The sequence below is a fragment of the Pan paniscus genome, chromosome 1, assembly GCF_029289425.2.
Source record: "Pan paniscus chromosome 1, NHGRI_mPanPan1-v2.0_pri, whole genome shotgun sequence".
Taxonomy (NCBI): domain Eukaryota; kingdom Metazoa; phylum Chordata; class Mammalia; order Primates; family Hominidae; genus Pan; species Pan paniscus.
Window position 1 is genome coordinate 49,203,643 of NC_073249.2, and position 21,225 is coordinate 49,224,867.

The 21,225-nt window shown below is 39.8% G+C and overlaps 1 protein-coding gene across 3 annotated transcripts in view; it reads right to left on the reverse strand.

Annotated features, from left to right (window-relative positions):
- Positions 1 to 3,109: 3,109 nt before the first annotated feature.
- The window catches only part of NR5A2 (nuclear receptor subfamily 5 group A member 2), a 150,848-nt gene continuing 132,732 nt past the window's right edge, over positions 3,110 to 21,225 (reverse strand). For all 3 annotated transcript variants that reach the window (XM_003823061.5, XM_055110030.2, XM_055110022.2), the window contains one exon: positions 3,110 to 6,561. In XM_003823061.5, coding sequence (XP_003823109.1) covers positions 6,314 to 6,561 — 248 coding nt within the window. In that variant the 3' untranslated portion in view covers positions 3,110 to 6,313. The remainder of the gene's footprint in view (positions 6,562 to 21,225) is intronic.

A 21,225-nucleotide genomic window follows, 5' to 3' on the forward strand; every position in this document is an offset into this window, starting at 1 on the left:
GAGTGAGGTTTGGGGTATGTTCAGATTGATAGCAGATCAGCCTGAAGGCTAGTGCATAATTCAAGGCAAGAAATGCCAAAGGCCTGCTCCAAATCTGCAAGGAAGGAAGGGGGAGACTGATTGGGGAGAAAAATAGGAAAAGTAACTGGTAGGGCTTGGATACTGAGGCCATGTGGGAAGAAGGAGAGGTGAGGAAGAACAGCCTGTGACAGCTTCCATGCAGGAGATGTCCATGGTGGCAGGGGAGCGGGAGGGACTTCAATTCCTGTTACTAAAGTACTGAGAGGCCCCAGCCCAGGCATAGCTCCCTGGGCTGGGCTTCACACTCTGAGGGGTAGGGTGCCCAAGCCCACCGAGGACAGGGGGCTGCTGCTGGGTCAGGTGAGACGAGAGAGTGGGCGTGCTCTGCAAAGTAAAAGTTAGACACGAATCAGGCGTCCACACCTTGTCTCCTTGGAAGGACAACTCCTGTCTCTCCTTGGCTGTGACTAACATGATCCTAAGAACAGTCTGGGATCTGATCTAGTGTCTAAGGAGCCTGGACCAGGATCCCCAGTGCCTTCTGGGGCCGACTCAGGTCTGATCTGTGCTCCCATCAACTCAGGAAGCGCATGGAGGCTCCAGTGCTTTCAAGCCTCCTCTCTTCTTGATAGTTTAGTTTCAAACTCACTCAAGGGAATACTCAGCAATTAGTCTAATTTCATCCCCCTTTGCCCCTTTCTCTCTTTTCCAGCAACAAACATACAATGTTTCTTAGATTGGTTCTTAGCTTTTCTACAAACAAAACCACAATCACAGTCTGTTAGTCACTGAATTATTAATTCCTAACTTAACATAAAACAAATGCCTACATGAAACAGCAATAAAGCATTGCAAGAATATTTATTTTGAGTGACTAAACTATACACTTCCTGTTCAGTGTTAAGGAAAATTGGTCTTTATTATTCCAGGGAAATGTCAAAATCACTAAGTATTGTAGCATTTTGACCTGCGTTATGTTGAACAAACTTTCCACATGTTTCTCATAAAAATATACATCAGAGATGGCTTCAAACTGAATGTCAAACTTAGTTAAAAGTATGAACCTCTTCAAAGTTATTTTGAATATCAGATATAACAATCAAATGCATATCAGCATGGGCTGGTTTTTCTTAGAGGCTGCCTCATGCTGATGGATTTAGCATCTCAGTGCGTGGAAGGGAGGCCTCTGCACTCATCAGAATGAGCCCTGCCAATTGCCAGGTTGGGCTTTGGAGAAACGCTCTCTCCACCAATTTTTCTTTTTTTTAAGTATATAACCGCTTATAAAAACATTTTTTAAAATCCATGTGCTTTATCTTGCTTGACCTGTGTGATGATTACCTGGATGTATACATATGTAAATATTTATCAAATTCTACACTGTTCTGTATGATAATTATAGTTCATTTAAATATGAATATGTATTTTCATATTTCATGGAATGTCAGCAAGAATAATTTAAAAAGTTCTTTCTAGTTACAGGTTGAAAAGGGGGATGCGTTTTGTAGCCCGCTATTTGGTTGCTTAAAAATCTTAGTTTTGGCCAGGGACAGTGGCTCATGCCTGTCATCCCAGCACTTTGGGAGGCCAAGGCAGAAGGATCACTTGAGCCCAGGAGTTCGAGACCAACCTGGGCAATATAAGAAGACCTCATCTCTACAAAAAATAAAAAATTAGCTGAGTGTGGTGGTGCATGCCTGTGGTTCCAGCTACTCGGGAGGTGGAGGTGGGAGAATTGCTTGAGCTTTGGAGGCAGAGGTTGATGAACTGAGATCGTGCCACTGCACTCCAGCCTGGGCAAAAATAAAAATAAAAATAAAATAAGTTTAAGTTTCATACTCACTAGACTGTAAGTGCAGTATTTTAGGTTGGACTCCATGGTATCTTTTTGTAGGATCCTAAGAAAAATTGGCATCTGCTTGGGAAAGAATGAGCACTTCCTGCTTATCTTGGCCCAGAGTAGGGATGGGAAGGGTGGAGTGTGAAGTGGGAGGCTGGACCGTAATGTTTCCTAAACATTGTTAAGTGTTTTGTGGCTTTTACACTATTTTGTAATAGAGGTTTTATTAATTTTGAAAATGGATTTCATAGTTATTTTATTGCCTTAAACATCTGCAAAGCCACAATGGTACTGAAGGAGGCTAATTTCTAGAACATGGGCATCTTACTTTTTAGGCTTAACATCCATAAAGTATAAAGGCTTTATGTTTGGGTTATTGATAAATATCTATATACTTTGAGGTGACCTGATGTCTGATTTTCTCCAGTATCTTTGCCTTTTTTTTTTTTTTTTGATGGAGTTTTGCTCTTCTTGCCCAGGCTGGAGTGCAATGGCGCGATCTCAGCTCACCGCAACCTCTGCCTCCCGAGTTCAAGGGATTCTCCTGCCTCAGCCTCCCAAATAGCTGAAACTACAGGCATGTGCCACCATGCCCGGTTAATTTTGTATTTTCAGTAGAGACGAGGTTTCTCCATGTTGGTCAGGCTGGTCTTGAACTCCCAACCTCAGGTGATCTGCCCACCTCGGCCTCCCAAAGTGCTGGGATTACAGGAGTGAGCCACCGCGCCCGGCCTATCTTTGCCTTTTGAAGCAAATCTGAAGTGTCCTCCTGGTCTAGAGACAGAATGGTGTAGTGTTTAAGAGTGTTGATTCTGGAGTCAAACTGCCAAGGTTCAAATTCCCACTACTCCTCTGACTAGTGTATCGAATCCTTTTGTGCAAGGGGCTTTAATATGAGAATAATAATACCTCCTGGATCTGTTCTGAGGACCAGAATTAAGAAAGCACTTGGGAAAGTTATCAGGACAACATAAGCTCTACAAAAAAGTGAGATGCTATTAAGATTTTTCTGCTTATTGATTATAACAGTAAATGATATAAAATACTTTGTTTCACGTGTAGAGATGATGCGCAGATTGAATTTAATGCTTCAGGTATCCATGGAAGGACAGTCAACCACTCTAGAAGTTATCTGAAGGGAAAAGTATCTATTCCTGTGGGATTCTTTTGATTTCACTCTTAGTCAAGTCTCTTACTTAGAAGCTTTAGTATCCAATAGAATGAGGACAACACAAAAACTTTTAAAAATTATCAGGCTGGGCATATCAATATTTATTGAAATACTGAAAAAAAAATTCCATTTTGTTGAGAAGTTCCTGGCAAGAACTGACATGACAATATGTATTTCATTGATACAGTAAGAAAACATCAACAAGTAACTGACTTTACACTCTAAACATTGCATGGATTCAAGTCCAAGGCAGCTGCAGATCTGTGATACAAATAATCAGACATTAGAGATTGTCTGTTTACAAACATAGAGCAACTATAATAAACCAAGTTAAGCCAAAAACCTTTATATTTGAGTCTGCTTTTACCGGTAAATCCTGTAATTGATAAGGCAGTTGCTAAGTAAATGCCAGGTTACAAATCGGCTAACAATCAACATTAGAGAAACTTCACTTGTCAACCTTGGGTGAACAGACGCTGGCTGTGACGCTTTCTTGCTTATCAGCTCCTGTCGTTGGTGTGATCAGCAGTGTGGATGTAACCCACTGTGTTGCCCGTCTTTCTAATCATTCTCATGATTTAATCTACCAGGTTAACAACATACCAATATGTGACATTTTTTAGGTTTAATTTTCAGTGGGGAGTACTGTATCTTTAAAATAAGAGAACATAGATTTTAAGAGTCAACGTAGCCAGGTATGCTGGCATGCACCCCTAGTCCCAGCTACCGGGGAGGCTGAGGCGGGAGGAATGCTTGAGCCCAGGAGTTCAAGGCCAGCCTGGGCAACATGTGAGATCAAGATCCTGCCTCTTAAAATAAAAAATAAAATAAAATAAAAATCAACATATTTGTTTTTTTGGCAATGTTAAAGACCCTCCAAATAGTTATAGTCAAATCTTTTAATTGTCTCCATCCACATTACACATGCATGATAGAACCGTTTCATTAACTGTTGACAACACCATTCCTCTCCATGTATCTTCTAGCCAACTTGTTTTTCAGCTGGGGAGGGCAATGATGCTGCTGTTCTCTGTAATGCTTTGGGTATGAGCTCTGATCAGCGATTTTGCATTGTCCTTTGAGCCATGAAGATAACACGGGTGACTGAGACTGCGCATGAGTCAACGCCCAGCTTACCTAATGTGTACCCTTCATGTGGATGAGTAGTAGAGGTGATTAATAAACATAATAAAATAATCCTCTTTGTACACACAGAAGTAATAACTAATATCTTTGGTATACAATTTACAATGCTTGGAAAGGAAAACCAGGTAAGACTCCACCTTGTTAAGTTTACTTGAAGACCAGAGGAAGCTACAAGTCACATAATTTACAATAGATATTAAATAAACTACAGTAGGAATGATGAAGATTTACAGACATTTAATCAAGTGAATGATTTTAATTCATTAAGACTCTTCTGTGTCCCTGAACTAAGTTCCACTAACTTGAAGACATGCTACAGTAAACACATATATTTGGTCTCTTCAGTCTTGGCTATATCTTATACAAAGGTGAAACCAAGAAACAATAAATTAGCATCATAATTGTCTACAGTTGAAAGTATGATATACAATATAAATACACTACTCAAAAGCCAGAAACATTTATGAAAAAATTAAGCGACTAGGAGATACTTTTATTTTTTACAGTTTCTACAAAGTGATTGTGCCGCCGATAATCTCAAAAAAATTAAAGTCTAAATGAGATTCCCGTTTTTGATTTTAGTGTCTCACGACATAGAATAATTAAGTACTGTTAAAAATAATTACCAATCAGAAAAATAACATTAAGGAAATTACCGCTTTTGCTATTTTGTTATATCACAGATCCCCCTGCCCCTCAGGACCTAAAGAATGTAAACACTGTATCTTATTTGACTTTAAAGTATTAATACTTTATTTTAAACAAATGTTGATCCACATCTGCACAACTACCTTTTAAAATTGTGAAATAAGGCAAGACTTTCATACCTGTGGCATCGCATGTTAATAATACTGATAATAGTCATTTGAAGAATTTGCGATTCTTTGTCCTCCCATATTTGTTCTACAGCAGACTTTGGTCTATGACTTAGAAAGGTCAGTATCACTCTCTTCCTTTTCCCTTTGGGGAAGATTTGAATTACTTTAATATCTTTCCAGGACACATGTAAAAATCACCATTTCCATCCCAACTCTTGAGGATGTTCAATTGCAGCAAGAATGAACCTTGAGTCAATACATCACCTCATCCTTTCCTTTCTCTTTGCATAGATTAACATGCGTCAATTTTGTTTCCAACTACTTAGAACTGTGACTATTTGACATCCTAGCAAAATGTGTTTAATGTTTTATTTTTAAATGAACTACAAACTTGGATGATGAAAAAGACTGATGTATACTAACAAGACTTCCTGCCAGAAATTTTTTATGAACTCCAACAATGCCAAAGCCACATTTCAGCAACAGTAGCAGAAATAAGGTCTAAGTTGCTTTAGCTATGGAGCATTTGCTTTGAAAGTTTGTAGTCATTTCCCTTAATATTAATTAACACTTATATAAGATGAGGGATACTGCCGGCATTTTCTTAACATCATGAACACGTGACAAAACAACCCTCAGAACATATTTAAAATGGCAAGCTAACATATTAATAGAATTTCCTATTAGCTGTTTGCAGGTCTAAGACACAGACACTCAAAATTAGGCTGTTCATGATTTGGTGGAGCCACTACTGGGTGTGGCTGAACACAGGTCCTTAGTACAGATTCGGTGACCACAGGGCAGAGGTGCCGGGGCCTTCAAAGGAAGAGGGAGGGGCTATTGTAGGTACAGCTGATGCATTCTTGAGAATTGTTTCAGTTCAGCTTTACCATGGAGGAATCCAGTAAGCTCAAATCCCCCGCTGTATAAGCCTAATTAATAAGATTAGTTCCTAAATTTCTTCATAGCGGAGATCAGTTTAAATATACAAGAACCGTTCTGTCCGTTTTTCTTCTGACCGTGTTGGTATCCATCTGTGAGTTCAATCCACTCCATTACAATGTCTTTTACATGGAATCCTCTGGGGCTGTGAAGCCTTTGATTCACAGTTTGCAATACAAATACCCTGATACATCATTTATTTGCTATTAAGTATTTGATTATTATGCCTTTTTAAATTCAATATCTTTAAAGCAAGTTTTTAATTAGCGTTGCTTGGAGCAGTTCAGAGTACTTTTTTTCTTCCTGTTCTTCTTCCCCCTCCCCACTCCCCCAATCTCTTTTTGTTTTGAAAGCAGAGCTCCTAGGGGTTGTAACTTATGCTCTTTTGGCATGCAACATTTCAATGAGAAGGTTATTATAGGGCACATCCCCGTTCAGGTGCTTGTAGTAGAGGTATTCTTCAGCCTGCATACTGATGGCCCGGATTTCGGGTAGTCGAAGAAGTAGCTGTCCAAATTTCTCTGTCTGCTGCGGGTAGTTACACATTGTGTAGTCCAGCAGGGCGGCATTGACTTGTTCCTGGACACCTTCTACCAGCTGGAAGTTTTCAAGGTTTTTGACATCTGCATTAAAAAAAAAAAAAGAAAGCAACATTTCAATCGCATTTCAATTCCTGTTTACTAAAGCAATGTGTTCAATTAATGGATGTATTTTCCTTTTGACATAAACATACTTTACATGCTGCTGAATATTCAGTAAACCCCACTCACCAAGCTTCCTGGGAAAAGGATCACAAAAGAGCTTTAGAAGAATGTCTTGTTGAAATTCTGCATATACCTCAAATCAATTAGACACCAATGGATTTTGAGCAAGGTCAACTCTTTTCACATCTTACAAAAGGAAAGGTTTGTGGATTCCTAAAGTAGAGGGATCTTAATATATTGCCAGCAAATGAGTCCCTGGAGAAAGACCTATCTTAACCCAGTATATTACACAATTCATATAATTCTGTATTAATTTTTCTGACCCAAGGTGAAATCTGTGTCCAGGGTATGATGTAGTTAATTCTAATAAAAAGTGACAGGATTCTTGTTTCTGTTTGACATTTTCTAAATGATTCTGAAAGTCTTTGACTTGTCTAGCCTATGCTAATGAACCATCTGGTACACTCCAGTGACTGCCAACAGAATATTCGCTACTGGGAACTCTCTAAAATATATATCTTGGTGACTAATGATCTTTATCAAATGAGAGCCTTGTCCTTTAGGCAGAACACAAGCCAGGATGGTCGGTGCCCTTTAACCTGCATGTGGTTTCTAAAGTCTGATACTCTGTGTTTCTTTTTTTCTTCTGGTCACTCATGTAGAGAAGATGAGCAAAGGCATTTCATTCCGCCTAACTCCTGATGACTATGCAGTTGTTTTTAGACATCTGCCCTAAAGGTCCTTATAAATACTGAATAAGAGAGAAAGCCAGAATAAAAAAAGACAGACTGACATACAAACACACACACAGACAATAGGCAAGGGAAAATGGTATGCTGGAATTTCTCTTCTGGGGTTGATTTATGTTAACAGTATGACTTTTATATGATGTGTACATAGAAGCCTCTGGAAAAAATAGACACATACGTGTGTGTGTTTACATACACCCATGCTCAGAAAGTAAACAGATGCAGCCACCCTGCCCTGCTTTATTTTCTAATTGGACAAAAATAAATAAGAGAATATGGAGAAAACCACACAGTACTATGACTGAAAGGATAAAGATACTAAACTCGGTTCAAGTAATTCATACCCACTATATACTGTTTTGGGCATTATATACTGTTGAACTTAACCTACATATGTGTACATGTCCATCTTGTTATTTCTAAATGGCTTTACACTGGGCTGTCATACATTCGCTGTTGAAGTGTGTTCAGGACGATTTCAGCGTTTACATTTTTTGGGCCATAGCTTTGCATTAAACATGCTTCCCCTTTCCATCCCCAAGTCTCTGACCCAAATTAAAAACAGTGAGGAATTAGTACTGAAATAGTTATGTAGTGAGTTGGTACCACATCTCTTTCAAAGTGAGATGGGAGACTCAAACATATTTGATTATTCATTGATGAGTTGTACAAACAGATAAATACTACACAATAAGGAGCTCTGAGTCTTCCGGTGGCATTTAAATTGGCAACCACATTGGTGTGCTCTGGACATTTTACCCATGCAGTACTTTACAGTTAGTAAAGCATATTCCACCTGTCTTATTTAATATATTTTAAAAATGATTTTAAGTTACTTAAAAATATTTATAAGTATGACTATGTATCCAGGGTCATACTTGGTTCAAAATTACAAAATATAAACAATCAGAAATACCTTCAATATGTCCTACCTTGGTACATGATAGAAAAATCTACATTCGTTTTGCATTATAGTGATTAAAACATGACTATTAAAAATTTGAAATGCAGTATTATTTTACGCTACAGTGAAAAATACTCTCACCAGCAAGCAAAGCTAGTAACAGTCAGAGATTAATAGAGAGGATGTAGAAATTTGCATAGAATGAATGTAAAATGTAAGAAAAATGAAGAATACCCTTTTTAGAAAGTTGTTTGAAACTTTCCTTTTTTGATAATTGTATTTTTTTGAGAACCAGTTTTAACATTCTGTGATAAACTATGCTGCTCTGTTAAGGAAAAACAAAAAGAAAGAAAACTACCAACAAACATAAAACAAAGGCTAGATCATAAGTTTTGGTTTATCCACTTACTATTATAGAATGATAATTTAGAGTCTTCAGCTCAGCATTCAATGGTTAACTTCTTTCTTTTTTTTATTTTGAGACAGAGTCTTGCTCTGTTGCCAGGCTGTAGTGCAGTGGTGCGATCTCGGCTCACTGCAACCTCCACCTCCTGAGTTCAAGCAATCCTCCTGCGTCAGCCTCCTGAGTAGCTGGGGTTACAGACTTGTGTCACCACGCCCAGCTAATTTTTATATTTTTAGTAGAGACGGGGTTTCACCATGTTGACTAGGGTGGTCTCGAATTCCTGACTTCCAGTGATCCACCCACCTTGGCCTCCCAAAGTGCTGGGATTACAGGCGTGAGCTACTGCGTCCAGCCTCGATGGTTAATTTCTATGAATACTGGTCCAAACTGACACCCTTTTCCCCCAAAACTTTGGAAATATGTGCAATTTTCCTTCTGGCAGGAAAATATATAGGTGTCTCATATTTTGGCTAAATATACTATTTTTTGCTAAAGCTGATCAGAATTGAATCCACACGCCTGAATTAATTATCCCATTAAGCTATTTTGATGAATGTTATCATGAAATAATAAAACATATGCTGCTAATTGTCCCAAAGATTCTTACTTGCCGAATGTCTATTTTGTTTCTATATCTATACACATGGCAGTGATCCTGAAGAACTTCTGAGTGAATTCCTCTCATTTACTGACCATGCCATTCCAGGATCATTGCTCTGCTGCCTGCCTTGATGCTGGCTTCTGTCTATTTAACTGTCCATTTCCCTATGCAGACCGTAAGCTACTGGGGATAAGGGATATGCTTTAGTTCAGCCATCCCCAGGGAATACACCGGTAACTCCTTGCTTCACATTATTGGTGCATTTGTCCAAGATTGATACAATTGTGAATTTGACCTGTTAAATTATTTCAAAAGCCAATTTCCTTTCTTTTTCTAACTAGAAACTGATTTTCAAAAATTTGGCACATATGTAATGGATCTCTCCCTGAAATAAAATACTGTACTTTACATGTAATAGTGTTTTCTATTCAAAAAGTCCTCTGATGAATCCTTTTGTGATCTGAATAATCAAGTTCTAATTTACATGTTTTGCAAATGAGGATTTTCACTGGTCAGTTTTGTGTTAAGGGAAACGTGCTTATGTTCTCATTTGGATTGGAATCAGTCCCCGGGATGCTGCGGACTGGATCTGACAGACAGGTAGACCCTGGATTTTCCACTGTAATTGAGGTAGTTCACAGACAGTTCACAAGGACCTAAAAGCAATGGAAGAGATTAAGTGCCAAAATACAAATGATACCACCTCCCAGAAGACCTGGAATTTTCACTCATTTATGTGGTTCACTTGTATTTACTTTTTAGGAAGAGTTTAGAAACTTAAGTGTGTTTCCTCAGTACTCATGGAATTAGTTTTGATGAAAATGCATACTTTTTCATGAAAATTAAAACATGAATCCCATATAAATAGAAATCTAAATTCTCAGAACTTGGGGATGGAAAGGGGAAGCATGTTTAACGCAAAGCTATGGCCCAAATGTAAACACTGAAATTGTCCTGATTTCCATTTTCTCTGGAATGTCCCTCCAATAAAAATCAAGTCCTATTCCATCTTAAGTAATGAATAGTAGCTGGCAACTTGGGAGTCTGAACTCATCTATAGCAGGAGTCTCTAACAACAGAAATATACAAGTGAATTGATATTAAATTATATGAAAAAAACCAAAATCTAGACAAATGATTACGTGTTCTGGAGTTCCCAGAAATACATGTTTTTGAAATGTGCTGTTTGGTTCTCATATTAAATAGCATTGTCCCACATCTGGATTTTAGCAAAAGACCCCCAGCTGGAGGAAAAGAGATGGATATGAGATAAAAATTTCCACCAGTTTTTCTGTGGTATTTTAGGCTGGATTGCAAAGGCTCCTGCATTTGGCACTCTGTGCGTTCCTTTGAAATTTATATAAGCTTCATTTTCATACAATTTAGAAGCACCAGTTAATAAACCCTATCATTACAAATTCTGAGTTGGAAATAGTATGTAAACAGACAGAGGCATCCCCAACCCTTTCTCTATAGCCTTTAAATTTTGATGACTGGCAAGAGCATTTTGTGCTTCTCTTAGTATCAATCTGTTATCATCTATTCTACTTTATTCACTCAGGGACTAATTACCAACTTTTTATATGAAGCAGCATTATGATAAGCTCACAGTGGGGTGCTCAGATTTTTTCCATCCTTATTGGAAAGTAAACACTTAGGTCTTCTTGAATATATTATGGTACTGACTTTTCAGTCACACACAACATTCAGGCTCTCTCTGAAGAGGAAGATACTCATCTCTGCCTCCCTGGTAGCTGCCATAATGGTGCAGCCTATAAACCTTGTCATTCAACACACTTTTTCAGAAATGGGTCCTCGGCTGAGCCAGGGGGCTGGGGGCTGTGAGGCTCAAATGGAGTGTGTTGACTTTTGCTGATAAGGTAATTATCTTTGTTAATTTTTCAAAAGTGGGAAAAAATTCCTTAGTCTTTTTTGTCTTTTTAAAGATTTTAAATATTTTTTATTTTTTTTAAATTACTAATATTGTTGCCTGATTTTTTTTTTTTTTAATAAATAGGGACAGAGTCTCGTTCTGTCACCCAGGCAGAAATGCAGTGGTGACATCGTAGCTCACTGTAGCCTTGAACTCCTGGGCTTGAGCGATCCTCCGGCCTCAGCTACTCCCGGTCCCAGTAACTGGGAGTTATCTGGGATTAATTACAGTTGCGAGCTGGCTTATCTAATCTTTTAAAGGACATAAAGGAGGAAAAAAGAGGTACCGTTTTGCACATAGAAAATACTTCTTTTCCTTGAGGTCTTTAGAGAGATGACAATCTATAAACTGTCACACGATTTGCCCTCAGAAGGCCCTTTCCGCTAGAAAAGGAGAAAGAAAATAGATTTTCTGTAAGGAGCTAATGTTCATAATTATTTTTTAAAGGGCTAAATATGGATAATCTGCATAACTAATTTTGTAAGAACTTCTGGAAGTTGCAGAACATGTTCGTTCTTTTCATACGAACAAAGTTCACTTTTAAAAAGAAATCAGGGCTGTTTAGGGATTGGGGAGGGGAGGGCAGGATAATTTTGGTGCTGACACCTAAACTTAGATTCTATCTCCACTTTCCAGCAAAATCTGAAACTCAAGATTTTAAATTCATTCCCATAAGTCCCTTAGAATAATATAGGTGTGTACACACACACACATGCACACACACTAACCCAAGAGTTATTTTTACCAACTAGAACGTATAATTTTGTGCTTTCACAGGCAAATTAATAATAAGAAAATGCTGCCCTTGGCAGGAGCTGTCTACAAAAATGGAGGATCACTTCAGCCCAGGAGTTTGAGACCAGCCTAGGCACCACAGCAAGACCCTTGTCTCCCCCCAGAAATAAAAATAAAAAGTTGGCTGGACGTGGTGTGTGCCTGTAGTCTCAGCTACTTGAGAGGCTGAAGTAGGAGCATCATTTGAGCCCAGGAGTTCAAGGTTGCAGTAGGCTGTAATTGTGCCACTGCACTCCAGCCTGGGCAACAGAGTGAGACCCTGTCTCTTAAAAAAAAAAAAAAAAGTAGATATAAAGTGTATATACTATGTATGTACACAGAAATAACAGGCCCTTACAACTGATTGGTGCTTTGTAGTTTACAAAACATTCTTAACATGCTTTATTTATTATTTCATACCTTTGTGCATACACAATGTATACACATACATTCATTCATTCATTCATTCAGTCTTAACAGCTCTGGTCTGGGTGTTGGAGATACGGAAATAAAAGGCACAGTCTCTGTGTACAGTAGCTCAATTAATGTGATACAGATAAGCAGTGCCCTTACAGGATGGGCAGCTAACACAGGGTTCAAGAGAAAAGAGGGGTCCCTGGGGAAGGTGACACCTGAGGAGTTTTGAAAGATGAGTTAGAATGAGCTGAGCAACGCGTGGAAGAGAACGCACATCCTAGCAGACAGTGGCCTATATGCAAACCCTAGAGAAGGAAAGAACAGAGAGGTCTTTGGTACACTGTTAAACAGCTCAGCCTTTGTGGAGAAGGAATAGGTGGGCAAGATGAAGATGGGCCCTAAGGTTTAAGACTGTGAAGAGTGCTGCATGTCAGATGGTCTGGATTTTGTTCCGAAAGCAAGGCAGAAACACTGAATGGTTTTAGGAAAGAGGGAAATGGTCAGCTTTCTGATTTAAAAAAAGCATTCTGCCAGAACTGTGTAGAAGGGACTAGTGTGTGCAGGAGGGTGAGGGGAGAGCAGGCTCATGGAGGGAGACCAGCCAGGAGCCTGCTGCAGGAACACAGATGAGAAATATGGCGGCCAAGGAGGTGGGGAGGGACTTGAAAGGCATCAAGATGGTTGATGCAACAGGGTTTGCTGGCCTTGGGTTAATAAAAAGTAGGAGAGACAGAGAGAAAGAGTGAGGGTCCTGGATGGCTTCCAGGTGTCTGTTAAGGGAAGAAGGTGGTGGCCATCACCAAGGCAAGAGGAGCAGCAGATTTGAGAAGCAATATTTAAGGAGTCTAGGTATGGCCATGTTGAATTTAAGGGGCACATGGAATATTGGGTGAAGATGTCCAGGAAATGGCCAGACATAAAGGTCTAGACCTCAAGAGAAAGGCTTGGGCTGGAGGTATAGATTTGGGACTTATCAGTGTACAGCTGATGGGTGATGGGTGAAATCCCAGGAGTTAGTGAGAGTATGTAGAAAACTGGCCTAGGAGTGGGATTTAGGATAAGCTAAATTGTAAAGGATTCTATCCTAGAAGGTGTTATAGGTATTATGAAATTAAGAATGAGAGGGATTAAATGGCTTTCCCAGGATCTCAAAGTTAGTAAGAATGAGGGAGGAAATAACATTTACCAAACACCAATTAATGTGACAAGTGTCTTTAACATATGTTTTCTCATTTAATCCTCTTAAGAATCTTATGGGGAAGTTATTATTAATATCATTTTCCCAGTGGAAAAAAGGAGGCTTAAAGGGGTTGAGAAACTCATCTAGGATTTTAATGCTGGTAAGAAGATCTTGAATTTATGACCAGGCCTGTCTCACTCTAAAGTCCTTGTATGCTCTACCATGAGACTTCCCTCTGGCGGAGCAGGAATCTGAACCCTGCAGGGCTCATTATTTTAAAGTCCTGGAGTTTTTTTCCCCCTATTGTGTCAATGCCTGCAAGTTTCTGTCACTTGCTGGAGTTGGAGAATGGGAAGTGCTGGTTAGTCAAGTAGTTCCGTTTCTAAAGGGTCTCATGATATGCGAATGAATGGTTTTCAGATAATTTGAATGAAATAATATACATTTGACATTTAAATTGGCATGTAACACAACTTAACGTTTGAGATTTTGAAGGAAATTTCACATCTTAAATGCCACAAATCACTATTATAAATAATAGTCTCACGATGGAGACTGAGCACAGTCTAGTGTTATGGGGCACCTTTGTGGGGACTTCTCTGGACAAGCCCCACCCCAACCCCTTCCAATTGTATTGTACAGGTGCCAAGGCTAAGAAATAAGAATTTCTCCACTTTTGACTTTTTTTGTATACATGGTTTAGAAAAAAAGGTCCCACGGATCAAAAATGTTTGAAAACCACTTGATTTTGTGGTACAATACCAATGTTCAAAGGGAATGGTGGGCTACTCTGGTCTCTGTCACACTGAAGACATTATGCTAAGTGAAATAAGCCAGTCACAAAAAGAAAACACTTATGAGTCCACTTATAAGAGGTACCTAGAGGCACCTGTGTCAAATTCATAGGCACAGAAAATAGAATGGTGGTTGGCAGGAATGAGGAACAGAGGTTGTTGTTTGATGGGTATAGAGTTTCAGTTTGTCAGATAAGAATTTTGGATATTGGTTGTATAACAATGCAAATGAACTTAACACTACTGAACTGTATACGTTTAAATGGTTATGAAGAAAATGTATGTCTGCACAAAAACATGCATAGGGATGTTTATAGCAGCTTTATTCATAATTGCCCAAACTTGAAAGTAACCAAAATGTCCTTTAGTATGTGAATGGTTAGACTGTGGTGTATCCAGACCATGAAATATTACACAACACTAAAAAGAAACGAGCTGTTGGCCCATGAAAAGACGTGGAGGAAACGTAAATGTGTATTACTAAATGAAAGAAGCCACTTTGAAAAGGCTCTATATTGTATGATTCCAGCTGTGTGACATTTTGGAAAAGACAAAACTATGGAGACAATAAAAAGATGGGTGGTTGCCAGTAGTTGGTAGAAGGAGGGATGACTGGGCAGAGCACAGAGGACTTCTAGGGCAGTGACACTACTCTGTATGATACTGTAATGGTGGATACATGTCATTACGTGTGTCCAAATCCATAGAATGAACAACATCAACAGCGAGCCCTACCTACCTAATGTGAACAGCGGACTTTGGGTGATGAGGATGTGTCAATGTAGCGGCATTCATTGTAAAGGTTTCACTCCAGTGTGGAATGCTGACAGTAGGGGAGGCTTGTGCTGGTAGGGGAATGCTGACAGTAGGGGGACAGGGGTTATGTGGGGAGTCTCTGTACCTTTTGCTCAATTTTGTGGTGAACTTAAAACTACTCCAGGGCTGGGCACGGTGGTTCACGCCTGTAATCCCAGCACTTTGGGAGGCCGAGGCGGGCAGATCACCTGAGGTCAGGAGTTTGAGACCAGCCTGGTCAACATGGTGAAACCCTGTCTCTACTAAAAATATAAAAATTAGCTGGGTGTGGTGGTGCATGCCTGTAATCCCAGCTACTCGGGAGGCTGAGGCAGGAGAATCACTTGAATCCGGGAGTTGGAGGTTGCAGTGAGCTGAGATTGTGCCATTGCACTCCAGCCTGGGTGACAAGAGTGAGTCTCCGTCTAAAAAAAAAAAAAAAAACTGCTCTAAAAAATAAAGTTGGCCAGGTGCGGTGACTCATGCCTGTAATCCTAGCACTTTGAGAGGCCAAGGCGGGTGGATCACTTGAGGTCAGGAGTTTAAGACCAGCCTGGCCAACATGTAGAAACTCCATCTCTTCTAAAAATACAAAAATTAGCCGGGTGTGGTGGCTGGCACCTGTAATCCCAGCTACTCAGGAGGCTGAGACAGGAGAATCACTTGAACCCACGAGGCGGAGGCTGCAGTGAGCTGAGATCGTGCCACTGCACTCAAGCCTGGACAACAGAGCAAGACTCTGTCTCAAAAAAAAAAAAAAGTCTATTAAAATCTATGGAAAAGTGGTTAAGATGGTAAATTTTACATTGTGCATATTTTACTATAATTAATGTTTTAAATGTAATGTATATGTCAGTTTTTAAACATAGTATAGTGAATACCTATGAATCCACCACTCATCAGGAAGACCAGAACATGGTCAGAGCCCTTCAGGCTATCTGTGTGTTCCTCCCAAGAACGAATTCCTGATGCCCCAGAGGTGATCATAATCCAGAATTCTGTATTTCCGCTAGGCCGTTCTTGCACTGCTATAAAGAAATACCTAAGACTGGGTAATTTATAAAGAAAAGAGGTTTAATTGGCTCATGAACCTGCAGGCTTTACAGGAAGCATGGTGTTGGCAGCTGCTCAGCTTCTGGGGAGGTCTCAAGAAGATTAAAATCATGGTGGCGGGTGAGGGCGGAGCAGGCACATCACATGGTGAAGGCAGGAGCCAGAGAGAGAGAGTATGTGTAGGGAGGTGATACACGTTTCTAAATTACCAGATCTGGCAAGAACTCACTATCACCAAGACAACACCAGGCCCTGAGGGACCTGGTGTTTTGGGTCATGACCCCATGATCCAAAGACATCCTACCAGGCCCCACCTCCAGCATCGGGGATTACAGTTCGACATGAGATTTGGGCAGGGACAAGGATCCAAACAATATCACCTGTTTTCTTATATCCCTAAATGATGTGTTCTTATTATTGCTTGTTCATGACTGACCTTACATTATGCATACATTTGTCTAATTTTAAAAACTGCCAAGCTGGGTGCAGTGGCTCATGCTTGTAATCCCAGCACTTTGGCAGGCCAAGGCTGGAGGATCTCTTGAGCCCAGGAGTTCAAGACCAGCCTGGCCAACATGGAAAAACCCTGTCTCTACAAAAATACAAAAATTAGTGAGTGTGATGGTCTGCGCCTATAGTCTCAGCTACTTGGGAGGCTGAGGTGGGAGAATCACTTGACCCCAGGAAGTTGGGGCTGCAGTGAAGCAAGATAGTGCCACTGCACTCCAGCCTGGGAAACAGAGTGAGATCTTGTCTCAAAAAAAAAAAAAACAATAAACAAAATTGCCCGTCACCCCCCACTAGAATGCTAGAATGAAAGCCGTGTAGGCAGAGACTTGGTCTTATGTGCAGCTGTATTCCTAGTGCCTGGCCAGTGCTCAGCACAGAGGAGATCCTCAGGAAATATGAGAATAAGCTTTTTTTGTTTAAATTCTTGCCCTAAACCAACATTTTTCTTTTCTTTCTTCTTCTTTTTTTTTTTTTTTTTGCCTTTGACATGCTGCTATTCTTCCATATCAAATTCATGGCCAACTTTATTTTTATTTTGTGTAGAATTGTTTTATAACAGCAAGTGAAAAGCACAAACTCCATTATAGATTGTACTTTCTTGGGAAATGGATTCAAAGAGGACTTTTTGGCTGGGTGCTTTGGCTTGTAGTGCCAAGCCTGCTTGTTTTTCTCAAATCCTTTGGACTTTTCCATGTGTTGAACATTTTATTTCAGTGTGTTCAATGCTTTCACCAGCTCACTCAGTGACCCATGTGGAAGACTGCAGCATATAACTTTATTTGGTTCTATACATATGACTGTTTACTATTTACTAGATGTCTCTACCTGATAGCTAGGGGACATCTCAAACTCACAGTGTCTAAAATGTAGCTCAATCTGTCTGGCTTTCTAAACCTGCTCCTTCTCCTGCTTTTCTTATACCAATGATTGGACTAAGAATCCATCCCGTTACCCAATATCTACCTGGGATTTCAAGCCTGAGACCCAGATTCATTCATGACTCCTCCCTGTCCTCTTCTTTTCCAATCCAGCCATCACCGAGTTGCTGCCTCTGCTTTCTAATTGCGTCTTGAATCTGTCCTTTATTCTCCATTGCTGCAACCGTAACTCGCCTCTGTTCCTTATAACTGATTCCTCCAATATTGTCCCCGCCTCCAAATGCATTTTCCTCACAACAGCATGAGTGATAACTTTAAATGTGAATCCAATTATGTCCTCTAGTACCCTCTGCTTAAAATCATTCAATGGCACCCCACTACCCTGGGTTAAAGATTAAACACATTTATCTGGCCTGTTTATCTATCCCGTTTTATTTCACCCCACCCACCAACTTCTTTCAGTTTCTTGAATGTGCCTGGGCCAGTACCTGGAACTTTCTTCCCCTAACCTTTATTTGGATAATTTTGACCAATCTCCTGGGCCTCAGCGCAGATATCATTACGTCCAGGAAGCCTCCTTGAAGTCCTCTCTGCTGTGAGTCTACAGCACACTCTACTTGCCCATCATGCAGGGCATTGGATATTACATGGTAATTTCACTGTCAATTATGAGGACAGGGATATGTCTATCTTGTTAATTATAACCTTTCCCAGGCCTAGCATAATGTCTGGACAAAGGAGGAGCTCAGTTCACATTTGTCGAATAAGAGAATCCGTTTTGTTTCACATGCCAGTCTTCTTGCTTGCTTGTCTGTGGAACATCTTCCACATATTTGCAATCGCATCTTCCCAGCCAAGCTTTTCTGGATTCTCTGGTTACTGGTTTATGCCTTGCCTCTCCTGCTAGACTGCATTCTCTCAGAAGGCAGAGATTCTGACTTATGTTTCTTATTTCCTACACCACACAGGTATAGCACCACACACATAAAAGACAACCAATGCATTTATTATTGAATTGGCTAATTTGTATTCAGTGCCCATGAATACAAAGCATATGCAAATTAATTCAATAAAAATATATTGAGCACTTTCTATGTATCAATACCCCCAGCTATTAGACTCTTAAGCAATTTTAAAGTTCCTCACCTTGTTAAATTCCTAACCAATTTCAAATATAACAAAGCTCTTTTCCTATAATGTATCTCTAGAAAAAGTGTAATTTGATTCAAAATTGAAGTAATTGAGCTCAATGAGTAGAAGGAAAAACATTTGATATGTTTGATGTTGTGAAGTGGTAATCTGAGTATTTTCAGGAAACCTGTATTTTGGGGCTGTGTGCTGTGTTAGGGACCACATCACGGGCATAGAGCACTTCCATTTTCCCTCTGTATACACATTTGCAATTTGCTTTCTAGAATTCTTAGGGATAAAAATGAGGACAGAATGCTATACTAAAGGGGTTTATGAAACAGATCGTACATTGTATCAACTTCTGCATATCAGATGATAGTGAAAACTACATTAAAATATACGGAAAATCAAAGAAAAATAAGGCCTCTGGCTGGAAATCGATGGGATATTCTGAGCCAGGAAACAGAATTTAAAGGGATATAGGATGAGGCAATTTCCTAGTTTGCCCCTAAACCTCAAATAAAGTTGTATTTAAAATAGATTTAACAATAAGGCCAAATACGGTGTTTGATAAAATAGGTAGCATGCAGAATTTCAAGCTTGAGACACAATTGCAGCTGCCTTGGCTGGTCTTGGAGGTCTTAGTCCTTATCCTGCTAAAGACCATTTGCTCCCAAAGCATAGGAAACATCCACATTAGTAAAGAGCAGCCCTCCCTCAGAGAAAACCTCTTCACTATTTTTTTTTTTTTTTTGTACTCAGGTCCTGAAACAGTTTTTGAGCATCACTTTGTATTTGATTTCCATTCAGAAACTTTGGTGGTTTTTGCAAAGTTTTATTCTCTTAGAATAAGATAAGAGGTTCAGTTTGTTCAGGTGGCAAGTCAAGACTATGAATAAACCAACGTTATCATATGAAAGAGAATTAAACAGGCAGATCCAAGTGGGGATATATTAAGCCAAATTTAAGCTCCAGTTGTTGAATTTAGCCCATACTAGATGTCTGGTTTGCCTCGGGATAAATTCAGCTTTCCAGCTAATCGAATGAGGAAAACTGCCTCAGGTATGATAAAATTTACAAGAGAGCGCTGTGGAACAGTTCTTGTTAAAAATATTAGCTTAAAGGCATTCTTATCGTCTTTGGGATGAAGACTGTATTTGCATTTAATTATTTGATTTCAAACTTTTATGAACTTGGATCAAATATTAGCTTAGCCAATTAAAATATTATTTTGTGTGAGTGAGGCTAAGAGCCCGATTCAGCTCCACTTTCTCAGCTTTGGTAGTGCTCGACATGTTTCTTACTGACTTTTGGAGAGATTATTTCAAAGAGAATCTTTAAAAAGGTAAATTTGAGAATGTAATGTGCATTTAGTGGACAAGGTGCTATCTTCAGAATAAACCGTTGACTGGAAACACTTCTCCATGTCAGAGTATTAGACTAGAAGACAAAAGATGTAGTCTTCTAGATATTTCTACTCACACAATCAATACTCCTTCATAATTCAGCATTTTAAAGAAATCCTCTTCGTGTAAACTATTCATGATACTCCATGGACACAGTGCAGTTGGGATTGCTTGTAGCAGCTTCCTGTTTCTAGGCTTTGTTCCCTGCAGAAGGCAGGCTAGAGCCCATTGTTTTCTATCCCCTAGGTCTTAGAGGGTAGCAAGGGATACCAGCTCACGCAGAAAAGGGACATGGATGACAGTGAGGAGGGTGCCATGGGGAAAATAAGTTTACATGAAACTAAAGAGCAGCAGAACACTCTTAAAAAAATCTTCTCAGACCAGGCATGGTGGCTTATGCCTCTAATCCCAGCACTTTGGGAGGCTGAGGCGGGAGGATTACCTGAGGTCAGGAGTTCGAGACCAGCTTGGGCAACATGGTGAAACCCCGTCTTTACTAAAAATACAAAAATTAGCCGGGTGCTGGTGGCTTGCGCCTGTAATTCCACCTACTTGGAAGGCTAGGGCATGAGAATCACTTAAACCTGGGAGGTGGAGGTTGCAGTGAGCCGAGATGGCACCACTGCACTCCAGCCTAGAGGACAGAGCGAGACTCTGTCTCAAAAATAATTATAATAATAATAAATTTAAAAAATCTTTTCAAAATGAAAATGTTGAACGAAAGCATTCAACAATCTCTACAAAATAACCAGTTTATTTGGTATAATGTATATTACTCAGCAGTTGACTGGGCAGGAAACTTCATAAAACGTTTGCTTGAACTTAGTGCTCAAGCACGAAGGCAAAGTTATGATAGGACTGTCTGCTGCCAGAAAGACACAGGCGAGGTCTCTACTGTCCCGTTGTGCTCTCACCCAACCCCAGTATCCCTGGGTGATGTGGCCCTGGGTGACATCTTTGGAATTAGTTGGTTTCATACCTCCTGTGGAGGGGTAGGATTAGATGTGAATGAAGGGAAACATCTGGAGAACCTCTGATTCCCTGGGCCTCAA